General features: G+C 42.3%; 1 protein-coding gene across 1 annotated transcript; it reads left to right on the forward strand.

Annotated features, from left to right (window-relative positions):
• BEND4 (BEN domain containing 4) lies at positions 1-26,691 on the forward strand (the record flags this gene model as incomplete). The annotated part of the gene is made up of 5 exons (XM_079534579.1): positions 1-334; positions 7,183-7,749; positions 19,473-19,564; positions 23,043-23,283; positions 26,474-26,691. 5 exons carry the CDS (start codon positions 1-3, stop codon positions 26,689-26,691), a joined length of 1,452 nt encoding a protein of 483 aa, XP_079390705.1.
• Between the last annotated feature and the right edge of the window lie 396 nt (positions 26,692-27,087).

Raw genomic sequence — 27,087 nt, forward strand, 5'->3', positions numbered from 1 at the left:
ATGGAGGAGGAGATGCAGCCGGCGGAGGAGGGGCCCAGCACCCCCAAAATCTACAAGCAGCGGGGTCCCTACAGCGTCCTCAAGACCTTCCCCGGCAAGCGGGCGGCGCTGGCCAAGCGCTACGAGAGAGCCGGCATGGTGGAGGTGCCCCGCGGGCGCGCGGCGGGGCAGCCCTTCCCGCCCGCCGCCGAGCCGCTGCCCTACGCGCACGGCCCCTTCCCCGCCCGCCCCGCCGCCGCCCAGGGCCACCCCCGCCCGCCGCCGCCGCCGGCCCCCAGCTCCTCGGGCCGCTACGGCCCCTGCCCCGCGGGCGGCGGCGCGGAGCTGAGCGCAGGTACCGCAACTCCGCGCCTCCCCGCGCAACTTCGCGGGGCACTTCGCGGCGGGGCGGAGGCGCGGGGCCCCGCGGGGTGGGCCGCCCTTCGCGTCCCGGCGCTCCCGGGAAAGTTGCGGGCGGAGCGGGTCGGCGTCGCCGGGGGTGGGGGCGGCCGCGGGGCGAGGGCTGCGGAGTGGGGCGGCGCGGCTCGGCGCTTCCCGTCGGGGCTCTCCCGGAGCCGCTCCGGCTCGGCGGGGCCGGCGCCCCCCAGGAGCCCGCTGCCGTCCGCCGCTTCGGGCTGCCGGCTGGGAACGGGGTGGGGGCGTAATGGGGGCAATAGGTGGGCCGCTTCCCCGCGCCGCTTCCGCGGAGCGCCGTTTGGAACGGAGGTGAAAATATCTAATGTTTTTTCCTGTGAGGTGTAAGATAGCGAGATGCTGAACGCGTATCTTTCTTCTGGCGATGGCTCGGAGTTAAAAACCACGTAGATCTTGATATGCAACCTAAATTTGGCATCAGGAAATGGGAAATTGCATCTTTAAGCAGAGTACAATCAAAAATGAATTACAATAAATCCTATATAATTGCATAGGTCATTCTCTTTAATGAGATTTTATTAACCTGACTGTCAAGCTTTTGAGTCAGGCAGATATTTTATCTTCTTCAACTGATAAAAGTGTCAGCTATAAACCACCATATAAATATTCATAAATCTACACATCTGTGGCAGCCTATCAGCATCATTCTTTTGGACATTAAAAGCATTCTAATTACTTTCTGTCTAGCAGAGCTGAAATGCTGCCTGTTATAGTATGTGCTTGGCAGGCATGATTGCTTTTGTTTGCCATCACAAATAGCAGCATCCTATTTTATATACTGATGGTCCAGAATACATTCAGGGTTTGACTGAACAGGATGAATATTATGAAGCACCATCTGGTTTTGATAACATCGGGTATATTAACTCATCTGTTAATTTTTGACACATCATTGATTTATTTATTTAGAAAAATTGGATCCTGTTTTGCTATGTTGCTGTTTGCCTTTGTAACAAATGCGATGACATTTCTTTACCGAACAGGGAGATGTGCTGATTAATAGAATATATGGCTGTGTGTTAAGGCCTGTGTTCACTCCGAAGCTGCCACACGTGGGATGGATTTATCACCTCTTGTAACAAATAATTCACGTACTTTACCAAAAAAAGTTTAATAGATGAGTGTGAAAATTCTCTGCTTTGATGCATGGTCCTGTAATCTGTGGCAGAAGGTCACGTTGGATTTTTTTCTTGAAACTTCCTGTTATTTAGATGCCCAAATGCTGTTATTTCAGCATATTTGTGGCCCTCAATCAAAACACTGCTGATAAATGTGACACCTGCATTTCTTCACAGAAGCAGATCACGCCACGAAGACATTCGGCTGCCTGGTAGGTGACAGATGAGGCCATATTTGCAGCAGAGCACTCTGGGCTTTGGTGAGCAGAAGTTTGGACTTCCTCCTGCCTCTATGGCTGTATGAACCAGGAGCACGAGCGAGCTCCAGAGTTTGTCACTGAGCTGGGTCTGTGCAAAAGAGGATGACTGAGGAGTGGCTGTTTGTGCTCTGAAGGTCTTTGCAGACCTCATCACCTGCACGTCAGGCTCACTTTGGGTTCCCAATCTGATCCCAGCATACCTTTCTCACAGGCTGAGGCTGAGCTACCAAATAGAACAGACAAAATAGAAGAAAGCAAACCCCAGACTTGCCACAGTGTGCAGGAGGGGAGTTCCGTGCGGGTTGTCACCACAGTCTGAGCTGTGTGCTGTTGTTCTGCAGAGGGCAGGCAGGCCTTACCCTGGCTTCCAGGGTTTTCCCCCTTAGCTTATCTGCAGTGCAGTGGGAGAGAGCTGCAGTTCTACAGCAACACCTGTTTCAGGGGTTTCCCGCTTTCTGTTGGCATTTCACATGTGTAGGTAACAGAATATAAACTGACTGGTAAAGTGCCATCCCTCGTACATCTTACTCTGGTCTGGCAGCTTAAACACTTGATACAGCTGGTTTTTAATCTTTAGGCACGATGTTTCTGAGGCTTGTAGATTCAGAGCACCGAGTCTCATTTTGAAAGTGGGCATCTATAACACAGCCAAAGGGGATGAGTAAGGATGCTTCCATGTTTTCAAGCATATGCAAGTGTTCAGAGCTCCTGCCAGAAATAAGCAGTGTCGTCTTTGAACTAAGAGACTGCCCTGGCTGGGGCTCCAAAACAACAGCAGGGAGAGGGCTGTGGGAAGGATGAAGAGCAGAGAAGGGGTTCTCCACCCTGCCTCATTGCGAGGGAAGGTCCAGCTTGGGACCCCACCTTTCAGGGGAGGCTTCAGCTTGAGAAATGTCATCTTACTGTGAGAAATAGGAAGCTGTGCTGCAAATACAAGCCTCCCCTTTTCTCAGGTGATCAGTGCTTGCTATGACTGCAGCAGTATAATCCACACGAGTACATTCAGAATATGGGCAGACACCTGTTTTCTCCTTTGGAGCATCAGTTCTTTATTAGTTTAGTGTTTGAAATATTTTCTTGGTATGGAAATAATGTGTATTTTTTATTTTTATTATTGTTTGCATTAAACAGCGTGATGTGCTCCAAAAGAAACTTCTTTTCCATAGGAAAGCATGATGTAGACCTTACAGTGTGCCTTGAAATTTAAGAAGGGAGTAAGTAGAAAGCAAGACAAGCAGAGCTGTCATAGAGGCAGTAGTGCTAAAGACCTGGCATGCTTAACAAGACTAATTAAGCAATTTCTATTGTGTCCAGGCTATGTGTGTATTTATATATGTCTATATTTGAATAGAGAAGGTGAAGAGAGCATCAATTTGGCCTTAAGCAAGAAGTTGGAAATACTTATGTGGAGTGGATAGATCAATTGTGCTGGAGTGTCTCAGTGATCTTCATGTAAAATGCCCACAAAAGCATCCCTTAGTCAGGGTGTCACATGCTCCCAGTTTTGACTCAGGCAGCAATGTTCTTATCTAACCATGTGATGAGAAGATTTGTATACAAGGACAAAGCCATTTGGGGATACAGAGCTGTTACCCCAGGACCTTAAGAAATAGAATACAGTTATTCAACAAATCAAGAGATAAAAATCTGAAACGCTGCAAAGTGAAGAGTGAGATTATTGAAATCGAAACTTCAAATCTTATTGAAGATCAAATATGAATGGGTACATTCCACAGGAGAGAATGTCACAGAATCACAGAATCACAGAATTGTAGGGGTTGGAAGGGACCTCCAGAGATCGTCGAGTCCAACCCCCCTGCCAAAGCAGGTTCCCTACACCAGGGATGTCCAGGATGACCAGGAATGTGTGTCATTTGGACCTCCTCAGTAGCTCAGTAAAGACATCTTTTCATACCATCCACCCGAGATCGCAGAGGAAACCATGGAAAAGCCAACACTTGAATGCGGATCTATTGAGATCCAGCAAAGTGTCTATTAATAATGCTGTCTGGTCTAAGAATTGAAAAGATCCTTAGGTGTAGAAAAATCTGATGTAGCACCCACCAGCCTTTCCAGACAGCTTTTCTAATGCATTGCCATAGGTCATCTGGTTGAGCTTCACGCGATTGCTCTTATTAAACCCTTGTCTTCAGTCTGGCAGCTTCAGAGACATACAAACACACAAACAAAGAAACAAACTAGTATCAATGAGAAAAAGAAGTGAAAATGAAGAACTGTATCTGGGAGTTGGTCCCTCATTTGCCACGTGGTACTGTTGTCAGCTGATTGCTTGCATTCTCAGAGAAATAGAACTGCTTACACTTCTGGTGAGTTAATCATCTCTTGTTAGCACTTTATGGGCCTAATGTGGCAAGCCCACCTCCAGGCAGAAGTGGAGCTGAAGTCAATAGAAGTTCTGTAAGACTGAAGACTGCAGGGTCTGACACATTAGAATTACATGGTTGGTGAGCATTGTAATAAGGAAGAGGAGTGTCACAATACAGTTTCAGTAAGTAGTTTATTTCAGTCTGGCGCAGTCGTTTCAGCAGAATCCTTCTTTCCTGGAAAATACATACATTACATTAAATCAATTAAGAATCATAGATCTGTGATTATTCGGTAGTATTCACATTAAAACAATTTTTTTTGTCATTTATTACTGATTAGACATTGCATGCTGCTTGCGTTTCTAATTACAGTCACCCTGCAAAAGCTGGAATACCAAGTTCTATAATAAATGCTAAATAGGCAGCACTTGTTTTTATTTTTCTTTCCATCACAAGGAATAACTGTAGTTGCCATTCTCACTCAGGGTTGTTCAGACTGTGGGTACGTGTAGTATTAGTGGTGTACTTTGCAGTGGTGCGTGGTTCAACATGGAGCCAGGGTTGTGTGCTGAGGGCATCTCTCACTGTCACTGCCCAGTGGCACTGGCAGAAAGCATTTGCAAATCCTTGTGCTCACGTTTTGTAATAGCCTCACTGTGTCACAGCTTTCATTTCTACATCCTTGGGTATGGGTTAAAGCTAAGAAAAAAGACAGTAATTGCTGTTATTGTGTCTTTGTAGTAGATCTGATACTGAACTGAAGATTAAATCAATGCTGTCATTTCTGTATAAAATTTCAGCTGCGTTTTAAGCCGTTATCACAGTGAATGCGTTAAGGCATTCATTTTTACAACAAAACTAATCACTAATTTTATCTTTACTGATGGCAGTATTTATTAAAGTGTTCTTCAGAACTGGTATTTGAAATGGCAGGTTATTCCTGGCCGTGTTTTAGCAGGAGCCGTAATACTAGAATAGCGTCTCCTATGCTAACCTAATCCCTTTTCAGTTGTTTCATTCATTTTTCGTCCCCTTGCAAGAGAGATATGCAAAAAAACTGAGTAACTGTTTTGTCAACAGGGACCATAATGATTAAAATACAAACAGTAAATATGACTTCAGGTCTGGAATCGGATTATAGGATTAAAATGAATGAAAAACTGCTCTGTAGAAGGATTGCAAAGTTCCAATCAATATCCTTTCATATTTTTAAAGGGAAAATATGTGAAGTAAAGACATAAGGGAAAGAAAGCACAAGTTGAGAGTGTTAGCGGTATTTTAGTTTCATGATTTCCTTTCTTGTCCATAGGTATCAGTTAGAAAGCTGCAGTGTCACCAGGACTCCTTGCTTTTGGAAGTGACAGTGGGTATAGAGGCTACCAAGCACCCAAGCATTTTTGATGACAGAAAGATGGAGGAATCTGTCCTGCTTGGTCAGAACTCAAAGTGAGGGTGTGGTGTGAGTTGCTGGCACAGATTGTGGGGCTGCTCAGAGCTGTCTCAGAGCCCCCTGTACTTCACGTGCTGATGTGCTCTCATCTTGTTCCTAGCCATCTCAGAACACTGCACTGCACATTCCCTTCTGTCTTCCTCATGCCTCTCTTCTTACCTGTGTGAGTCCTCAGGAGATGACACCCTTGGGTTGTGTGTCAGCGAGGCCTACTCCATCTGTACTTAAGACTCGCAGCGTGTGTATGCTGCCTTAGTTCTTCCTTATTGACAGCTGGAGGATGGTAAAAATCCAAATTAGTGTCATTTCAGATATTCTGCAGGACACTGTTCTAACCTCAGGATGATGTAATTTTCCACCAGCAAACAAAACTGCAGGGTGATGGAGAAGTGCTGTGAAAAGCACCATCTCTTAAAGATCTGAATTCCCAAAGTTTCTGGTCTTCACGTGTTATCAGTGTGACGAGGCTGTGTTTTTCATCTCTAGTGACAAGTTTAAGTTAAGTGAAGGTTTGGGGTGCTTAGTTCCATACATCTGTAGCAGGTTGCCTTTTCAAAAGCGAATGCATTTGTCACTTACTAAAAGTCAAGCCTGTCTTAGAAGAGCTCTCCAAATTTGGCAGCGCTTAAATCTACCACTTTTTTTTATTTCCTGCAAAATGTTAGTTACATCTTTCAGATGCCTAGAGGAACTCGGCTATAAGCTATAAATAATTTTTTTAAAGACATTGATATCAGGGAAAGTAGCAGGTCATACCATAAATCAGAGCTAGACACATTGGCCGTTTGCATTTAGTGCGGGCACTGTTATAGCAGCTCAACTCTACACACACAGATCCTACAGAAGTAAGCCATCCTGCAGTGGTGGTGCATTTTGCTCCTCCTATCACTAGGGGCAGGTCCAGGCATTTGTGGCATGGCATGCTTCCTTGCTTCCAGAAACTGCTCAGCCCCTTTTATCTGCTGTGAGATAGCAGCATGGCCACAACTTTGTGGGCAGTCACAACAGAAAGCATTGCTCCCATATCTTTTCTGGACCTCTTTGGAAGCGAAAACAAAAGGAGCCTTTAAAATCCATGTAAATGGAGTGGGTCTTATGAAGTGGCCTATGCCCAGTGCCAGGTAAGTGCGGCAAAAGTGAAAGGGAAAAAAACTGAAGCTTGGAAGCCTTGTTGGAGAGGAGCAGGGCATAGGAGGAAGGTGTAGCACAAAGTCCTGCAGATAGGTATAGGCAATGCTCACCACGGCTTGAAATCTGCTTTGAAAGAAATGCTCCCGTGAACTTTTATTGTGGCATATTGGATGGAATTTATATTTTTCCCCCATTTCTCTGTCTTAATCTCTCTGAAAGAACATGGCACTAAGCACTGACTATCATCACAGTGCATTTCTGGTTAACAGCAAGGGCACAAGGGCACTCTCAAAATAGAAGCAAAGTCAGGATTGTTTTAAATCGCAGTGTTGCAGAAGTATTAAAGCAGAAGCCATAATTTTAATATGTTCAGAAATAAAATGCCTGCTACTGTAAATGGTTGCATACATTCATCTAGCTGCTGCTGCCTGGCGTAACTGTTTGTGTTAGGTTGCTGTGATTCATCTTTTTTTTTGTTTCAGAGAGTCGAATGATTCTGGATGCCTTTGCCCAACAGTGCAGCCGGGTTCTAAGTCTTTTAAATTGTGGTGGAAAACTACTGGACAACAATCACTCTCAGTCAATGATTTCTTGTATAAAGCAGGAAAACCCAAATTATAGTGAAAGACAAGAGCAATGTCAGCTTGGAAAAATGGTCCATAGTCAGACGTCAGACATTTTAGACATAGAGATGCAGTATATGCAAAAGAAACAACAAACCTCAGCCTTTCTGAGAGTTTTTACTGATTCGCTTCAGAACTATTTGCTTTCTGGGAGCTTCCCTTCTCAGAACACCTCGTCAGTAAATGATTTTAGCCATTTGGCAGATGTGGATCCACTTTCAACCTCTCCAGTACACACTTTAGGTGGATGGACATCTCCAGCAACTTCTGAATCTCATGGTCACCCATCATCTTCTACGCTTCCAGAGGAGGAAGAGGAAGAAGAAGAGGAAGGTTACTGCCCTCGGTGTCAAGAGCTTGAACAGGAGGTAATTTCATTGCAGCAAGAAAATGAGGAGCTTCGTAGAAAACTGGAGAGCATTCCAGGTAAACAATCCCCTGCTATGTAATATTTCCAGTCAGTGATAGAAGTAGTTGAGGTGATAAACTGTTTTACATTGTAATTGCTTTTTTTTTTTTTTTTTTTTTTAAGTTTGCAGTCATAGTTATAAAACATTGGCATTTGTCTCTATTCTAAATTCCTATTGCTGTGCCCACTGAAAAATTATCTGCTGTTACTTATCCATGTTAACTGTGAATTCTAGACTGATGAGCAGTGTTCAGGATGGGATATACTTGTAATTCCAAATTCCAAGCATCATGTGGTTTATCATGGTAATTTCAAATATATGCTTTCATACCTAATTGCCTGTGTTGTTCTCTAAGTAATGTTGCAGCTTATGAATCTAATTCCCCTTGTGGGCTCCTGATTTGGTTACTTAATGAAGCTATTCAAAGTTTTATCCTTACCTTTAACAAAATTAGTTCAGCTTTTGTATTGAATAGTATCTCTTAAGCTGCTCTTAGTTCTGTGAGAGGTATAGATATATCTCCCCCCATTCACTTTCCAATAAAACCCAGAGAACAAAAGACTTAGCAACTTCTCCATTGCAACACTGGAGGAAAGAAAGCAGACAGAATAACCTTATCCAATAGAAGGCTTGTCTGTGAAAACCTTTTCATATCTCTTTAATCTTTAGACTCTTTAGACTGCTCATTATTAAGATGCATTGAGATACTTGAAGAGAGGGATCAGAAGAGAACAAGGTATCTTATGCCGACATCCTCTAAACTTGAAGGACAAGCGAAAATGCACCTCGAGTAATACTTAAAGCAAATTAGAAATTATCAAAGAAAATATATGTACACCGCACTTCTTTTCCAGCACATCTCTGAATGCTAGGGAGGTACAGCTTTCCTTACTAAACTTTGCAGTGCTAGGAATAGATACATGCAAAGTTCATTAAACAAATCTCCAACTGGCAGGAAGGTACAGATAACTCAGTATGGACTGCAAGAGAGAAAATACTCCAAAGCTGCTAACTGTGCAGAAAGAAAGAAGGCAGCATCCTGAATACTTAGTCTCAAAATCTGAGCAAAAAGGAATCAGGAAAGAAGCTATCATTTTCATCATTCTCCCCAGTTACCATTAATTATTTGCATTGTGTTTTCCTTTATGTATTGGACCCTTCGTGGTACCAGCAAATCACGTAACCAACATTGTTCAGAGCAGAGGAGATTCAACATTTAGAATATTTCGCTATAGTGCTCCCAAAATCTGGAGTCGCTCATATGTTCTTGCTGGATTTAGTAGTGATTAGTAGTGATCACGTGGAAACACCGCATGATGGAGTTGTGTGAACTTTAGTTCCTGCTGAATTCTGGTTTTAGAAACATGAGGTCAGAAATCAGTTGGATTTCTGCTAGAATCTATAATTTGACCTGCGACTTTCAGTCAGTGACTTGTATTGAACCCAATTTCTTTTTTACTTTGATTAAAGTATAACATTTTATGGAAGTAACATCCCAGAAAGCCACCCATGCTGACCTGTAGACTGTACAGGTGGCTCTGCTTCTTTCCTCGGTGACTGACTCCAGCAGTTACTCATATGGGTGAAAATGTGTGCCTCATTCCCTACCTGGCTATCTGAAATCAGCTTCCTTCCAGGCTTGTATGCTTTGTTCTGCTAAATCAAGTGCTGTGTACCACCAAGCACTTCTTCTAGATGAAGGTGCTTAGAAATTGAAAGTTGGCTTAATTTTCGTCTTTAGATAAACTAAGCAGACAGAGCTATTTAAAGCTACCAGTATGTATTGGAACCTTCTTTATAGTTCTTTTCTCCCCTCTGCTCATTTCTTTGAAGTTTGGGCACTGGAAATATGTACAATATGCTCATATCTGCCTGGCTGAAGGAGAAATAGTCTCTTCATTTCCCAGAAGGCAGCTTCTCCTTCTGTCTGCATTTCTTCCTACACATACCCACTTTGTCTTTGCCTGTATTAATTTACTACATAATCCATGTTGCTTTGGATACACTTCCCACTGTTTGCTGGTTCACAGTTTTTTGAATTATCCATAGTATTTTTGATTGTTTTTAAATTAACTTCCTGATCCTGGTTAGAACTGATGAATGTTACTGAGACTGCTGTCAGTCCCTGTAGAACCTTGCTAGAAACACATTTATTCAGGATAATTCCCCCAGTGACAAACACTAGAGATGTCAGCAGCAGTTTCTTAATGAATGTGTGCTATAGTCTACTGATGTTGTATGTTGCTGTTTTTGCAGGTAACACATGGTAGTTAAAAGCCCTTCAGGAGCCTGCGTATATTATATCTGTTCAACCAAACTTTTTCAATCAAACCTCAGTAAAGAGCAGCAGTCAGGTTAGCCTGATGGGATCCGCATTCTGCATTTTGACTGGCATTCATTTTATTCATACTCTTTGGCTCTTTGTCAATCAAATCCCATTGTGTTTACCTGTTACAGGGTTAATGCCAGCCCAAGCAAACAGTGCTCACGTGGGTCATCATGGTTACCCTTCATCTCACTTTAAAAGTGAGTAAAGTTATGTAGACATGGTCTTTGTCACCCCCCAGCAATACTGAAAAGCCTTGTTAGTGGTGTGTCAGGGAAAGCAGAAAAAACTAAAATAAATGTGCAAGGATGAATGACTTCACCAGCCAACATAATACAATCACAAGTCACCTGATACTGTCTGGGTGACATATGAGTATAGGCTTGAAGTGTTGGAGTGAACATCAAGAGCCACACAAAGTCCCATATGACTTTGCTGCATGCTAGGCCACGATCTGGGCTCTCTTGCAGTCCCACAGCTGCTAGTGGGTGACTTTAAGCAAATCAAGATTGTGTCTGAGTATTTCTGCCTCACATCCTGGTTCTGCTCTAGCCATGTTCTGCTACCAGAGCCTCTGACAGAAATTGCTCCGTAACTTGAAATGCTCCGTATGTAAGCAGGGACAGTGCCCAGAGCTGATCAAGGCATTTCTGGCTCTTTTCTAAGGCACACAGGCTTTCCTGAAAGCGAAATGTCTCGATGGTGTTGGTCCCACCTGCCACTTCAGAGCCATCTTGGAGCACAAGCCTCCTTCTCTGCTCCTTTGTGCATCTCACGCTTGTGTCCAGCAGGCCGAGCAGGGCCGTGAGTGCAGAGAAATTTCTCCATAAGGGCAACTGATGTAGCATTGAGGCAGCTGAGTTAGTATGGACGCAACAATACCATGCCACCCAGCTGTTGAAGGAGTGCTGTGCTGGCTTCATGTTGGCCCTGTCAGGAGCTACTGCTGTGCCTGGAGGGCAATGAGGGCTGCCCAGTGCCTGCAGCATGGAAGCTGAGGCTCATGCTAGCAGCAGTATAAGCAAGATGAAAGCACCAGCCCGACCCTTCTGTTCTATAACCGTGAATGAATCACTTCATCCCTTTCCTGAAACACTTAGCTTTTCTTTTTTTGTGTTCCGTATGCAAAAGGCCTTTCAAAATCCCTGAGAGTTTGCGTGCTAATAATGCCTGCCCTGCACGTCTGACTGGAGATCTGCAGAGCGCTGTTTGCATTGCGTGCAGAAAGACAGCCAGGAAGAGTGTCTCTTCAGGAAATGTGAAGGCAACCACTTCTGTTTTTTAACAGATATTATAAAAACAGAATCTTGGACAAGCAAAAAGATTTGTCTCTTTTCAGCACTCTTCCCTGTAGCCCTCTTGCTGTAGGTGCCCTCCGGTACTCTCTTTCCCATAGCCTAACATCATCCATTTGGATGATCACCACTGGAGAAAAATGATTACATGGATGAAATATTGCTTACATTTTATTTGTGTTTGTTTTTCTCAAAAAATACCCATTTCACTGAAACAATATCTAAATTTGTATGAAATCGTAATTTTTTCGGCTATGTGAATGTATGAAGAAAAACTTGTACTTCACTGCTTTTGTTGAGGAGCAATGCGATGTTTTGCAGTTTGTGCAGTTTTCTCTGGGTTGTTTTGTTTGTTTTCTAAGACAGAAGCTCTGAGTGTTGTAAGTGTTCAGTTCGGGAAAGCGTTTTTGTTCAGTGTGTTTTCTCATTTTGGAGAACAATTTTAGAAGGATTAGGTAATTCCTGGAGGAAGTTTGGCCAACTTGCCATTAGCTCTTTAAGGTTCTAAGACCGTAAAAAGCAGAGTAAATCCATCTGTATGAGGGAGAAAATGTGGCCTAATCTCCGTCTTCAGTATTAAAATTACCAGGGCTGCGATCCATTCCCAAAACTGAAATTAAAGATTTATTTGTGAAACTGCAGGTAAGGCCTGGATCTAGCTCATGTAATAGGTAAGATTATTATGCAGTTCTCTTTCACTGTTGTCAGCAGGGTTTTCTCATGGCTTTCTGCCTAGAAGGGAGAAGACAGATACTTCTGCGTGTTAGAAGCAAAGGTGTGGGGTCATGTGTGAGTGTTTGCTTCCTGGTGCTCTTGCTTTGCTGTATGATTTCAGGCAAACCAGCCTGAAAGTAGCAGAAAAGCACAAGGAAGGAAGACAAAGTGATCTGTGATGACTGCAGTAATTACTCTTACCTCTTACCTTGGCCCAGCAGCAGAAGGAGGAAGAACAGGGGTGAATAAAACCCTCAAATGTAGACGTGATAATATAAGAAGATGCTGGTGCTAGCTGAAAGTAGCCAAAGCAGGGTTTGAAGATAAAGTTAATATCAAGGTAATGAAAAAGTCAGACAAGTGTTCCTGAACATTTTGTGTGCCCAGGGCTTGACTCTTTTCCCTAAGTTGAATGATCTAATAAAAGACACACTACATTCCTCTAGAAATCCTGTCTCTTTTATACTTTTACAGCATCACATTTCCAAAGAGCCTACTACAGCAACAGCAGAGATAAAGCAGCCATCAAGGGTTATGATGAACAGTTTTTCATGTTTCTTTTTGTTGTTCTTTTTTCTTGATGTTCGTGCTTAACCAGTTCCATGGTTTCCCTTGAAGCTTGGGATGTTTTGGTCTGATCTCTGGCCTGTTCAGCTTCAAAGTGTGAGGTTCCCTTGCCCTACAAGCTTCAACTGCAGCTGCCACCAGCTTTAGCAGGACTCTTCTGCAAGAGGGCCTGCTTGAATCCGCCTGTAGCATGGCTCTGCTTTCAACTTCAATGTGCAGCTAACTCACCCAACCAGCCTGAACTTAATAACACCTAAGTGTGGTACACCAGGCGTTATTAAGGCTTTTTGGTCCATTCATTGTTAGATTTGCCCTTGTGAAAACCCATGGGAATTTGTGCAGGCAGGCTTTCTTGCAGATTTGCAGAGAGATTTGGTTGACTTGTGATAGAATCCTTAGAGTTGGAAGGGACTTTTACTGGTCATCTAGTCCTGCTCCCCTGCAATGAACAGGGATATCCACAGTTCCGTGAGTTTGCTCAGAGCCCCATCCAGCCTGGCCTTGAAAGTCTTCAGCAACGGGGCTTTCACCACCTCTCTGGGCAGTCTATTCTGGTGCTTCACCACAGTCAGCCTTCTCCAAGCTGAACAGCCCCTGCTCTCTCAGCCTGTCCACAGAGAGGATGTGTTCCATCCCTTGGATCATTTCTGTGGCTCTCCTCTGGATGTACTCCAACAGGTCCATGTCACTCCTGTACTGAGGATTCCGCATGTAGATGCAGCATTGCAGGTGAGGCCTCAGTAGAGGCAGAGTAAAGGGGCAGGATCACCTCCCTCACTCTGCTGGTGGTGCTTCTTTTGATGCAGCCCAGGATATGGTTGGCTTTCTGGGCTGTGAGGGCTCACTACTGGCTTGCCATTCACCAGTACCCCCATGTCCTTCACAGCAGGGCTGTGCTCGATCCTTTCATCCCCCAGCTTGTCTGGCTTTTGCAGCTGGACTTGGGTTTGTGTTTTTATTAAGATCAGGCATTTGTGTGACACGCTCTGCGTGCGGTTCCTGCTTCCTGGAAGTTTTTGGTTTCACTGTTACTTGTTAGCAGTGTAAATGTTTATGGTGTTTGATAGGAGAGGTCCCTGTCCTGCAGACTTTGCAGCTGTGGCTGAGACTTGAAGGAGAATAGGCAACTTCTATTAAGTCAGTGAAGAGGGAAGGAGCAGAGGCAGAAATAAAAGCCATGGGAGGTTGGGAAGCAGCACATTCTTCTTTCTGAAAGAAATGTTTGCGCAAAAGAAAATTAAGAGAAATAAAATGCCTCTTCAGATTCAGATTTACAGAAGTAACATGGTTTTTCATTCCACCCGGAAAGCACAAGTGAGAGAGATTTTAGAAGTAAGAGGATATTTGCTGTCTTTTTTTTTTTGCTTCCTTCCCTGCTTTCGGCAATGGTGATGGGCCACTTCAGCCAATCTTTAATGCCCTTGTGCATGTAATGTTGATTCCTCAGCTCTCAGCTTTCTGCTGTCTGCTTTCACTAAAAAAGAGAGCTGCTTTTATTTTGCTACCCAATTAAAAGAATCCAAATTTGCCAGGACTTGAGCACTGAGATCTGGAACTCATTACTAACTCCCATCTCTCATTGCCCTTCAATCTTTTTCAAATTCAACACACCCCAACTTCTCTTTACAGATTATCTACACAGCTTTCAGCTTGCTATTGAAATAAATGTGTGTATAGGCTGAAATGAGACAAGTTATGTTATGCTGCACACTTGTCCAAATCTCAGACAGGGAAGGGTCTCAATTAATGTTATAAGAAATTCACCTTTTCAGCAGGTCCCATATCATATGTCACATCTTTTTGACAGTCAGACATCACTTTAGAAATGCCCTGAAATGAACTTCAAGTGAAGAATAGCTCAAGGTCAAGCAAAGGAGGACACATTGCAGTGACAAGCAAGTCTTAATGAACAGCTGTCAGTCGGAATGGGACGGATGTGCGTGTGCACACTTCCCAATTTTGTGGTGCTGAAATCCATGCTCTGCTCTGTGAGGCACAGGGAGAGATGCTAGCTAGTATCAGCTTCAGACCACCACATCTCATTAAGGAACAGAATAACCAGATTTCTTGCCACCTGCTTTCTTGGAAGGTCAGAGCCCTGCCTGCATTGTGTTGCAATGGAGGCCATGTTTTGACAGGTCAGAGCACAAGTGATGATGAGTCAATGTATATAATGAGAAGAATGAGTGCAGACCAAACCAATGCTACAAATATTCTTGGCACTTTACGAAAATTTGGCTTCACAAAACCAAAGAATGTTGTTGGAGCTGAGAGTAAAAAAGAAAGGGTGGGTGAAAATTGGGAAATATTAAAAGCATTTTATTGAAGGTCCCCAAAGACTGTATAGGAGGTGGAGATTCCTGCTGGTTACAGAAACAATAACATTAGTGGGTCAGCAAAGGGACAATTAGAAACGTAATAAATGGAGTAAAGGAGAAGTTGGTAGTAGTGAATGAAAGCCAGGGATGAGAAACAGTAGAAAATGAATAATTAAAAAAAGCATCTGGAGCCTTCTGTGAAGGAGTTGTTTCCCTGCAAAATTAGGAAGGTTAGTGTTTGGCTTAGCAAAGAGAAAATTGAGAAACAATCTGGCTGCTGACTATAAGTGCATAACAGGGAACAAGCACTTGTCCTCCAGTAGTCTGAGGAAGCACAACAGAAGAAAAAGAAAATTGCAGACCTGAAATAAAGTGTGCATTTTTAATGGAGAATTAGTAGGTACCAAAAAATAACCAGCCAAGAGTAGACCCTGCATGGCTAGGATACCTTGAATGTTTCTGCTTGTTACCAGCTCACACCATCTGCTGAATGGGTGAGGCATGGGAAACTTTGTAGCCAGTATAGTTGGTGGTTGATACAGCCAACTGTTTATTAGAAAATAGGCTATTCCACAGAGAAAGCTGTGACAAGCGATGCCAAAGGAACACTTGTTACAGCATTCAGAAACAAAGTTTACTGTGTGGAATAACAATGAGGTCTGTAACTTTGATCAATTAACAATGAAGCTCTGCTACCTCTGAGAGTGTTCTGCTTGGTCTCTACTCTGCATCTCAGCACGGCCAGCCTTTCCAACGTACTAAATTCTCCTAGCACCTTCTCGCCGTCGAGCTTGCTCAGAGATCTCACTCCTTTGTCCCTCCCTGCAGGCCAGGTTGCTGTGCTGCTGTCTTTCCTGAGTCACACAGAAGGTAAGGGCCATGGGAACTTCTTCCTAATGGGCAGGAAAGTTACTGCCTGCCCCCAGGCTTTCTACTAAATCAGATCAAACATTATTTCTACATTAGCATCTTTCACTTTGGTTACAGTAAGCACAGATCCCTGATAGTAATGGCATTGACATTACCTGATACATGCAGAAGCATGCAGAGAATTGGCTGTCCAGGTTATGATCCTGTTTACTCTCTAGAGACCAAATCAAAACAAAATAAACACAAAATGAATAAGTGACCAGGTTTACATCTTTATTCATACTTGTTGGGAACCACATGCTCTTCTAAAGTTACATTTACTACAGAGTTCAGAGGAAACACCTCCTCTTATCTCTCAGCAAAGGGCGTATTTGTAAAGCTCAGTGAAGGGCATGGAACCAAACCTGAACCTTTGCCTCTGGGGCCTCGCACTGCCCTCTTTGAGGCTTCATTTTTGTGCTTAGTGAAACAGCAGCCGAAGAAGCCTGGATCGCAAGCAGCATGTGATGTTTGAAAGGCAGGGGTTACTTGTGCCAACAGCAAGCTGTGTGATTCATGAGGATTTTATGGGTCAAAAGCGCTCAAAGTCCTTCAGTTACCTGAACAATACAAAAATCATACAGTTTTGTGCTTGAAACTTTATTGCTTTTGTGAAGGTAGAATTATTTATTGTATGGGAACTGCTGAATCACAGCCTGAACCTCTGATTGATCACCTGAGGTGAGCAATGAGTCAGCCCTGGGAGCACAGGTGAAGGCAATTCTCCTGTGCTGCCGGAAGGGTGGAGCCTGGCTGCACCTCTCCTAGAGCCATTTAAGAGCTGACTGCCAGGGGGAAAGGATCTCTTCTGGAGATCCCTCCTCTGGAGTTTCTTAAGTGAGCCCAGGATACGGGTGAGTGTCCCTGTCTTTTCTGTTTTGGTGTAACAACAACGTAGCTAAGCTCTCTGCTATACTGTAACATCTGTATATTCATTGATTGTACGTTTATATACTTCAGCCAGTTTTTAGCACCTTTATATTTTTTTACCAGCATTGTGAAAGCATTTTGTCAGCAGGGAACGATTAGAGCTATACTTGTACCAGGGACACAACAGGTTGAATACTTTCCTGTTGTCTTCTCACTTTTGCCCCGTTCATTTGGAAGAATGTGGAAGAATGCTTCATAAGGCCTGGAGATCCCTGAAGCTCCAGGGAAGAACCAATGCTTTAGCAGCTGTATGTACTCAATGAAATCCCTAGGCAAAAAGGGGCGCATTCAGAGCAGTGACTTCCAACGACAGGAGCAGGGTTCTTCTCACGTTCTTCACGTTTCCTAGCTATTCTTTAGCTCTCCTCCAGGTCTGAGGATCGTTTCTTTCCAGCAATGGTGGAATCACCCATTATATCCCTTTGCGCTTTTCCTGTAACCTGCCAGAAGATCCCAGGTATCTGAGTAGGAGGTTTTGGTGACCCTATCACACAGGTTCTGAAGTTTCCTGGAACAAGTCTTTGTGATCCTTGTGTTCCCTGGACACATATTTAAACATGGAGTAACCTGTGCATAGGCATCCCCAGCTCAGACTTAATTTTGGACACATCAAACAGCAAACACAGGCAAAAGCGATGTGTTTTGAGTAGGGCACAGTTTCAGTTTTTCTACAAGAACACTTCCAACCTCATGTGAAGCAGTCAAATAGTTAAAAGGAGCTTTCTCCTCTTCACCAGGCTATGATGTCCTCAGCATTTAATTTTCTGCAGGGACTTGGACAGCACTGTTTTGTTGAGCTCTTCAGGCAAGCGGCAGTCACCTAGCACAGGACCACAGGGGCTTGGTTGTGCTGAACAAAATGTAAGGAAATGATATTCAAATACCGTCTCATTTAGCCTGTCCACAGGGACAAAAAGATTTATATATATTCTTTCTCCATAACCTTGCCTGTATATAAAAATGGGGAAGAAAAGCCAAATCTTTTTCTCTATGCCCTCTGAAGAATACCCAATGTACCACCTGTAGTTAGCACGTTTTTCTCCTTTATTCCACCTAAGAACTTATTGTACTGTTTATTTCTGATTGCTGCTATAGGCTGCAGCACAGCTGTCATTAAAAGGTTACCGAGCAGGTTGGTGAGACTATTAAGCTTGACTGCCATTCTGACTTCTTTGAAATTGAAACATTTTCCAAAGCCATCTGATGACTTACTTTAAAAGGCGCTTTTTTTTTTTTTTTTTTTTTTTTTTTTTTTTTTTCTTACAAAAAAAGCACACATGCTCTCTTCCTCATACACTTCAGCAGTGTCACTGTGTAGCACCTATGCTGCTGGTCTAGTAATAAGCAGTGAGATCACCAGAGATATTATAGTCCAGGTCACTGGAAGTGCTAACTTTTGTTCAACACGTAAGCTCACAACTTCATGGCAAAGTACTTACCTGTTATATCAAATTATATAGGAGTCTTTACAGATACATCAGCCTGAGGTGAAATGATCTGGTAGGAATTTGTTACCCATGCCAGGGACTCTGCATGGCTTTGTGTGCAGACCACTGAGTATGACACTGCTTCGCACAAGGCTAAGCAGAGAGCACTGCCTAGGCAGTGGCTTGTTATTACCCACTGGGAGTGCCCAGGAAAGAGTGCAAAATATTGGGGAAGGCTACTGTAAATCCTGCATTCATAAAATGTTGCTGATTTGAGTGCTTGCTTTCTGATTGCCAGCTTGAGACAAAGCCCCAGATGCCAGCTGTAAAGGCTGGAAACTAAAAAAATAAATAAGGAGGAACATTGAGATTTCTTTTTCTGGATTTTTAGCTGAAGCTAAGAACATCTCTGAATACTTTACTGAAACAAGCCTCACAAAATGTGAGACTGGTACCTTTAAAATGATGCTTATTTAGTCTTGGAGGAGTCAGTTTTAATGTTGGATTAATATCTGTTGAAGTCTGCTACTGTGTTTCAGGCTCAGGAGAAAAGAACTGTATCTCAAAAATACTCCGGAGTTAATCAGGGATGTGGCAGCATCTGCTTAAGAGAGACCTGTAATTGAATCATCCCTAATTAACCTATCACCTCAGCAGAAGGGAATAGGGTGTTGGTACAACTTACTGAAATGGATGAGAGCAATGGGGATGAAAAGGGGGAAGGATAAGGGAAAGACAAAGCAATATGCCTATCACCTAGTTTTATTTAAAAAAAAAAAAAAAAAAAAAAAAAATCATTAAATCCATGTGATATAGTTAATCATGCTGTGGCTTCAGAAACATTAGAGCATGTTTATGTGTTAATTACTGCATGGTTTAGTCCTTGGATGTTTTCTTATTTGTACGGTTTGGGCTGTTTACCGTATTTACACATATTTTTTTTTTATCATTACTGCTGACCTAATTTGCATTTGTAATAATTGTCATTTCAAACGAGAGAAAGCCTAGTTTACAAGCTAGCAGGCAGAAAATAAAATGAATGTCAGAGATCTCCACGTAGGAAATAATAATACAGAGTCAGCTGTGTATTTATTGAATGAAATGACAGCACAAATCAAAATGAGGAATATTTCCTATTTGAAATAAATCTCACAGAGGTATACAGATCCTGAATAACACTGCTTGATTTAATGTTGTTTTCTTATTTTGTGCTAGCTGGCTAATATACAATAATTGCCATTTGTTTCATGCAGTGCCCTGCCAGACTGTTTTAGATTACTTGAAGACTGTACTTCAGCATCACAACCAACTTATGGTACCACAGCCCACAGACCATCCAACTGAGGTAGTGTACAGTGAAGACAAGATATTTATTTTTTTGTTTGAAAATTCATTGCAAACAACTAGGAAAATAAATTAGAAGTCACTGGAAGAATACATGTAATAGCAAAATATGTAAAATCTTTTATTAAATTGTCATTCTTGGTACAATAATCCCCAAAATGTAAGAGCGTCATCACTAGTGCATCTGCATCCATCCCACTTGGGTAATTTTCTCTCCCTTTCCCTTGGGAACATGATTGATGAGTCACAGGCGGACTCCAGGCTGGGGCTGGTCTGGTGAATGCTGTAGCTGGAAGCAGGGAGCCTGGTGAAGCCCCCTCCTCCTTCTCCCAGCCAAGCAGATGCTTCTGGTTGGCCAAACACAGGGGGCTAAGGCACTGTCAGCCTGGAGAGAGAGATGGAGGGAGTGTTGTGGCCAACAAATGCTTTGTAAAGGAAAAAAAAGTAGGGCTGCCTCCAGCTTCCCACAAAGCCTCCTGTTGTTTAATGTGGCCCTGAGCAGGTTTAAGCTGAACTACAAGTTACTTCCTTCGTTTAGCCACCATAGCCACTGTATGACTTCAGAAGGTCTTCGGAGCACCCTTTCTTTTCAGAAGGGATCCCAAACAAAATGTTACACATTGGCCATTTTGTGCTTATGCGGAGTGTGGGGATTTTTGTAATTATATGCCTTTTGAAAGCTTCTCACTGAAAAAGCAGGGAATGGATGTCTTCTCTAGAAGGTAAACGTATAGACGTGGGTATCAGCTCTGCTGTAACTCGTTAATTTTGTTCCAGTGTGTTTCTTTTCAGACGTGTAAAAAGTGTCTGTATTTTGGGATTGTTCTATGCATGCTTACATATATATATATATATAGTCCATACATGTCACTGCACGTCATTCACGCAAGCAAAATCACAGGAGGGAAGATGTAGGTCTAGTTTGACCTCCTATTGCTCATCATATAAATTACATGTCTTGCAAGTCTCACAGAGTCCAATTGAGCACAGTTTTGCTGAAGATGCTTTGCAGCAGTTCAGACTTTGCAGCAGAGTGCTTCTCTCTTCAGTTTTACTCTGCGCAAATTGCAATACATATATATTTATATTTATATATCATTGCATGTTATCACTCCAATATATTCCAGTGCTTCATTTTCCTTTTTTCATGCTCTTCTGTTTAACTAAATTATTCCGGCACTGTGAAGATGGGGCCATTCTGTAATGCCCACATGGAATCACTTGTCATGATGTGACAGAATTTTTTATTCAATTAAACACTTAGATGCTAATCTTTTATTCATAAGTTTAATCATGTACAAATACAAGCATGAACACATTTGTACTGTAGTTCATCCTTCAGGATCTGCTTATTTCATTTCTGGAAGGTTTTCTGTTTGTTTTAGTTTAATGACTGCTGGACGCATCAAACTGCATCATATACTTACCACAAATATTTTGCCCGGAAGTGCCTTCCTCTGGCAGCAAGTAATGAAAGTGTATGTGTAGCAGGAACAGAGTAATTGTTCAACAGAATATCATAACACTGCATCATGCCTTTGGTGAAGAACAAGGAAAAATATCCTAAATTTCAGTGGGAATAAGAGAGAAGTATAATAAAATTTGGGCTGAGGAAATTACGCAAAATTTATTACCTTCTCCACAGTTAATAGTAATGGGAGCTCTCATGAAATTTAGATGTAAGGCCTTCCTGCACTACATTTAAAAACCCACATTTCCATTAGAGCAATACATTTAAACAGAAAGGTGGCTTTTAGGATAACTTGCTGCTTAGCAAAGCCGCCCATGAGCATTCATCCCTAACACATGTAAGTGAGCCTGGAGCACAAGGCTGTGCAAGGACTGGCATTGCACTGCTCCTGCTTGGCTTGCCCAAAAGCGAGGCAGCGCCCAGAGTCAGTTGCACAAGTGTTGGTAAGAAAGGTTCTTGCTTCATTGTATTTTATCTTAATAGGAAAAAAAGGAGATTTCAGGGATCTATGGTATATATAGAAGGGATGCGGAGCAAGCTGCTGGAAAAAAAAAGTGCCAACATTAGGGTTAGATGTGCCTTATGTCTGAGGAAACAAGCCAAGGAAATATTAGTGTCAGCTCCAACTGCGTTGGGATATTTGGCCATCAGAGCAACAAGGCCCATCTTCTCCTTTATATTTTGGCTTCTGTTGCTGAGTTTTGGATTTTCCCGGGGCTGTCTTTGCAGTGGTTTGCACAAAGCCAGTTAGGTCTGCAGTGAGGCAAATAGGTGGCATGCCATCACGTAGGTGATGCTCCTAGCGGTGTTCCACACACTGGGAGGTGACAAAGTTTTAAGTTGTACCGAAAGACTCTTCAGTGACCCCCTCTTCACAGACTTCACTGCTTTTAGCTTCGTGCTTACTTATCAAACTATCAAAAAATTAAAGGAAATCTCAAGGAAAAGCTTCAAAGAGGCTCCCAAGCTGCCCCAGCATGTTTTTATAACCATATGAAAAGAGACAAGAGCAGTTCTTAAAAGAGTTTTCAGATATCAGAGATGTGAAAGCAGGGAGGGTAACTTTGCAGCAGTTGACCACAAGTGTAACATACAAGTGTAAGAAACACTTTATTAAAGTGCTTTTATTGCAGGCATCACGGTACAGGTGTCTAGGAAGGCATGGTGTTGGGTTATTTGCATGGTTAATCTCCTTATTGATTTAGTCTATTAACAGTATCATCATATATTAATTGACTGATCGCAAAGTGTAGCATTTTATAGGAGGCAAGAATGAAAGTAACACAACTGAGGTACAATTGACTCAAGAGGGTTTATAATGGGTGTGGATTACAAGAATCCCCATAATTAGTCCCTCAGCATTCATTTAATGTTGGAATATTAAAGCACACAAATTACGAAGGTTAAAAGCAAAATTTCTTTCCAGCTGACATGGTGGCATTCCTGTAAAGCTGTAATTTGAGTTAATATGGCATTCATTAATAGTAATGAAGCTTTTAGTTTTCATAGTTGCTTTATTTATTTTCTTTATGTTTTCTCACAGTAATGTAAACTGCTGTCAGGTTTCAGGTGTGCACTACAGAAGCGATGAGTTTATTATAAAAATAGACCAAAAGAGCCACCTCTGAAGAAAACTGCTGGCTGCTGTGAAGTGTTCCATTTGATCACGCTCTTCAAAGCCCCTTTCTATGCATTTTAACAGATTAAGAAGAAAGGTTATATTTAAATATATAATCCAGTCGCTGGTTCTCAGCACTTTCTGACCTACTTGCTGAAGTGCAAATTATCAGTAGCCATCTCTTAAACGTGTTCCTTTCACCTTGCCAACTTGCAGTTATGAAAAATGGAAATATAATTGAAAAGGTACTCAGTAAGAGCAATGATGTGCTCACCTCGGTGTGTGTTTCCCTATGGTATCCCAGCTGCTTAAGAAGCATGTGTTTTTATTGCAGCTGACACTAGCTATTTGCCTTGTAAAATAAGCAATGGAAATATTTCCTTTTTTCAGGGGAGCAAGCAGTTGCTGAACAACTACCCTGTCTACATCACTAGTAAACAGTGGGATGAGGCTGTAAATTCATCCAAGAAAGATGGACGGCGGCTCCTTCGATATCTCATCAGATTTGTTTTCACAACCGATGAGCTTAAGTACTCATGCGGCCTTGGGAAAAGGAAAAGGTCAGTGCAGTCAGGAGAGACAGGTCCTGAAAGACGTCCTCTGGATCCAGTAAAAGTAACATGTCTCAGAGGTACTGCATCCTTTCGCTCAGTGTCCACCATATGTGATCTCATTTCACCGCATTGGCTCTGGCTCAGTAGAAGCGTTTGGCTGACAGTTACACATCTAGAAGGGGTTTCAGAGAGAAGTGACAAGCAGCCAGAAACCCTCTCCCCCCCCCCTTTTTTTTTTAATACATACATACATGTATGTATGTATGTATTTTATTTATGTGTATAGATATTTGAATGGGGAAAAAAAGCAGAGCTGCTTACCTGAGGGAGGAGATAGGTCAATGAGTGCATGACACCACTGTATGTGAAACAGCAAAGGAACATCATACAGTCCTGATTGCCCTCCTTTATAGTAAAACAACAGGGCATTCTTGCTAATACACAATAAAATTAATCAAAGGAATATTTTTAGCCAAACATGTTTAGCAAATGGCACTCAAAGTCAGTGAATGGCCTTTGAATCAAAATCTTACAAGATTCAGAATAAGTTTGGACTTTCAGTAGGGCCAAGAACATCTGCAGGTTAGAGAGATAAATACAGGTATGCACAAAAGTATTGTCAAGGATTTAACTTCTTTAAAATACCCGTGTAACATTTACTGTGAAAGTTAGGGAACCCCCACATCTGGCCTCAAAAAGAAGGAGAGTTTTGCAAGCATTTTACAACAACATTGATGATGTTGGACAATACAGAAAAAGAACCTAGATTTAGAAGAATTTTCTGTTGTGTCATTTCGTACTTGGGTTTCCTGAAATTTTAAGACCTGCTACTGTGCTTTATAACAAAACATACAAAGCAGGACCTTTTAATGTTCTGCTTTAAAGAAAGTATTTTTGTCATATGGGTGCCTGCATTTCTTAAATGCATCTGCTTATCATTTATTTAATGAACTTTACTTGTAGTGTTCTATGAGCACATGCCTTAAATTTAGATTGAGCTGACTTCAGGAATGTTTTACTCATCAATGCAGTGTAAACTGATAAATTTTCAGCAGCCGACAGTAATGACTTTTAGTCATGTAACAGCAACCCTAAGTTGTTACTCATAGGACGGAGCCTCTTCCCACTTGGGTTAGAGGAATCCAGCAAGGCTCAACAAATCATAAATTTAATTGTAGCACATTGATGTAACCAGGTAAAGAACTCAGTTTTTATACACAGCCAAATTAAGCAAAGATGTTCTTGTACTATGAAGAAACCTGTTAACCTGTTACACGATACTCTGGCAGTACTTACACTCCTTGAGCATTCAGCAGAAGGACAAGGCCATTGCACAGCATGCCACAGTGGAGTTTGGAGCTGGATTCAGGGTCTCAGAAGTTCTCCTGGAAACTGAAGGCTGAAGGGCTGAATACTATTTGCTAAATGGATTTACATTTCATCTAATGATTTGTGCACAAACGGAGAGCTAATGACCTTTTCTTCCTCTTTCTCTCCTGCTTCTTCCCACTAGGACTAACAGTAATTGCACCTGTAGATGAATTTACGTGTATGGCTAATTGCCTCTTTGGGCACTAAGCTGACCGAATGTGGAAGCATTCTCTGGGAGAAAGAGAAAGGCCAGTTGCCTTAATTTTCAGAAGTTTGAACAGGAAATCAGAATGTTCAGTGTAGTTAAGAAAGTTAAATAGACAGTTGTTGCTTTGGGCTTTCTTGTGTGGGTGAGAACATTGCACATGACATTCCACAGTGCCAAGAGTTAGCAATTGGCTCCTACCCATTTGCAAGCCCAGGTAACACATGCCTGACTGATTTCCAGTGTATCACAACCACTGCCAGAAGAGCAAACTGCTACTCTCTGCACTCAGAGTAGATTAAACATCTGTAAATGTTTTCAGTGTATTCCTACAACAGCCCATTGTCTGGAACCATCTTTCCAGCAGCCTGGCATGCCTGAGTTATCAGACTGATCCTTTACATAGTGACTACTTCTTTCAGAAAAGAAATCTGTTTGTGAAGCCTTGTGTGAACATAACTAGGAATTACTGTTGCTTGTGTCGATTTTCAGGGAAATGAACTTAAATCCTAGATAGCTATCACTTCTGCAGACACACTGCTGGAAGAGCTATGCAAAAATCCCATCCTAATTGTCCAGCAGATGAGATATCTTGCAGGCACGGCAACTCATGTAGGAGCACAGCATTACCTGGTCTCAAGATGTTGTGACAGTAATGAAGTTACCTTACTCCAGTTACTGTGCGCTGCTGGCTTGTCAACAGGAGAAAATGGAATTTAAAAATATCCTAGGAGATGCAGCACTGCATGAGGGAATAACTAATGTTACAGAATAAATAAGAAGCTGTGTTACCTTATAAGGTACAATATATCTAGTACATCTAATGAGGCTCCCACATATTTAAAATTGGACTTAGATGTTTCAAAGTCCGAATAACACCTATTGGAAATCTGTCTAGCAGTTACCATTCCAGAATTGGTGAGGCACCTTGTGCAAGTGAAGTTATTGCACATCAAACAATCTGGAAGGAAATTTTAAGAGCTAATCATCACACACGAACAGCTGTCTATAGAAGCAGCAGCAGCTTAAATGGCCAAATTACATATAGTACAATTCACTTTCCCACACATTGGTAGCTACTGCATGGCTCCCCAATTTAGCCCTTTCATCTCATTTAGCTGTTTCTAAGGCCAGTTTAGTCTCCGAAAAACAAGTGTCAGATTCCAAAAGATGAAAAGAGCAGGACTCTTTTCAAAGGAAAGAAACTCCAAGGAGAAAGTAGCACAGAACTGAAATGCCAGTAGACATTTTAGAGTGGGTAGCATGCTGCTGCAGCCTGCTGGTGTTCCGGCAGCCAGCAGAGGGAGATGATAAAGGTCCTTGACAATAACCACATACACGACAGGTTTCAAGCGAAACTCATCCCAGTTTTAACTTCTAACTTTTACATGTATTGCAGACACTGAATCATAAATGTCACTTAGAATTAATTCTTTTTCTTTCTACAAGAAGGGATTTTATCTTCAGGTCCCATCAGGTAGAAGAGCAGACATGCATGTGGAGAAGCACACTTGTAGAGAAGTACAATAGGTCCAGTTGGCATTATCATGGCATTTCCCATAAGGCTTTACTTCTGCTTAAGTAGAACAGTGATGCCCTGTTTCTTATTTCCCATGGGCTTTTGGTGTCTGGGCGATAGCGGGTGCTGCCAAGACAAGCTGTTTTTTGTATTCTTACCTGTTTTCCTGCAGAGTTCATTAGAATGCATTGCACTTCCAACCCTGACTGGTGGATGCCATCTGAAGAGCAAATCAACAAGGTGTTCAGTGACGCAGTAGGACACGCTCGTCAGGGGCGAGCAGTGGGGACTTTCCTTCACAATGGGAACTCATATTACGAAGGGACTGACCATCCGGGGTCACAGGACGAAGTCTTCAATAGAGGTATGCAAGATGGATCTGGTGATTGACAGCAGTGAGAGAAAACTTACACAACAGTAGCAAGCAGTTAATTTAGAAGAGACTATTTGTTAAACATACTTACCGTGAAGTCATTTAAGAGTCCAAAGCATGTTTGAACACATACTGCGTACAATTCAGCTTCTCCATTCTATCATATCCTTATTTACAGAAAAATCCGCTTCAAAATCTGCCCTATGGGATTTCTCAGTGCCTATTATTTGCAAACCCTTTGTAGCACCCCAAGGGGAAACTGCAGTTTGCTTCATCTAGTTCTAGAGAAAAGATCACTTAAAAATTACGCAAATTTCAAAAGAAACAAAAGCTGCCATTTTATTTGCATCTTTCTAACAGGCCCAGTTCTGGACCTTCAGACATAACAACCAGATACTATTTGCTTTTCCTGA

This window comes from Tetrao urogallus (genome assembly GCF_951394365.1).
Source record: "Tetrao urogallus genome assembly, chromosome: 4".
In the NCBI taxonomy this organism is placed as follows: Eukaryota; Metazoa; Chordata; class Aves; order Galliformes; family Phasianidae; genus Tetrao; species Tetrao urogallus.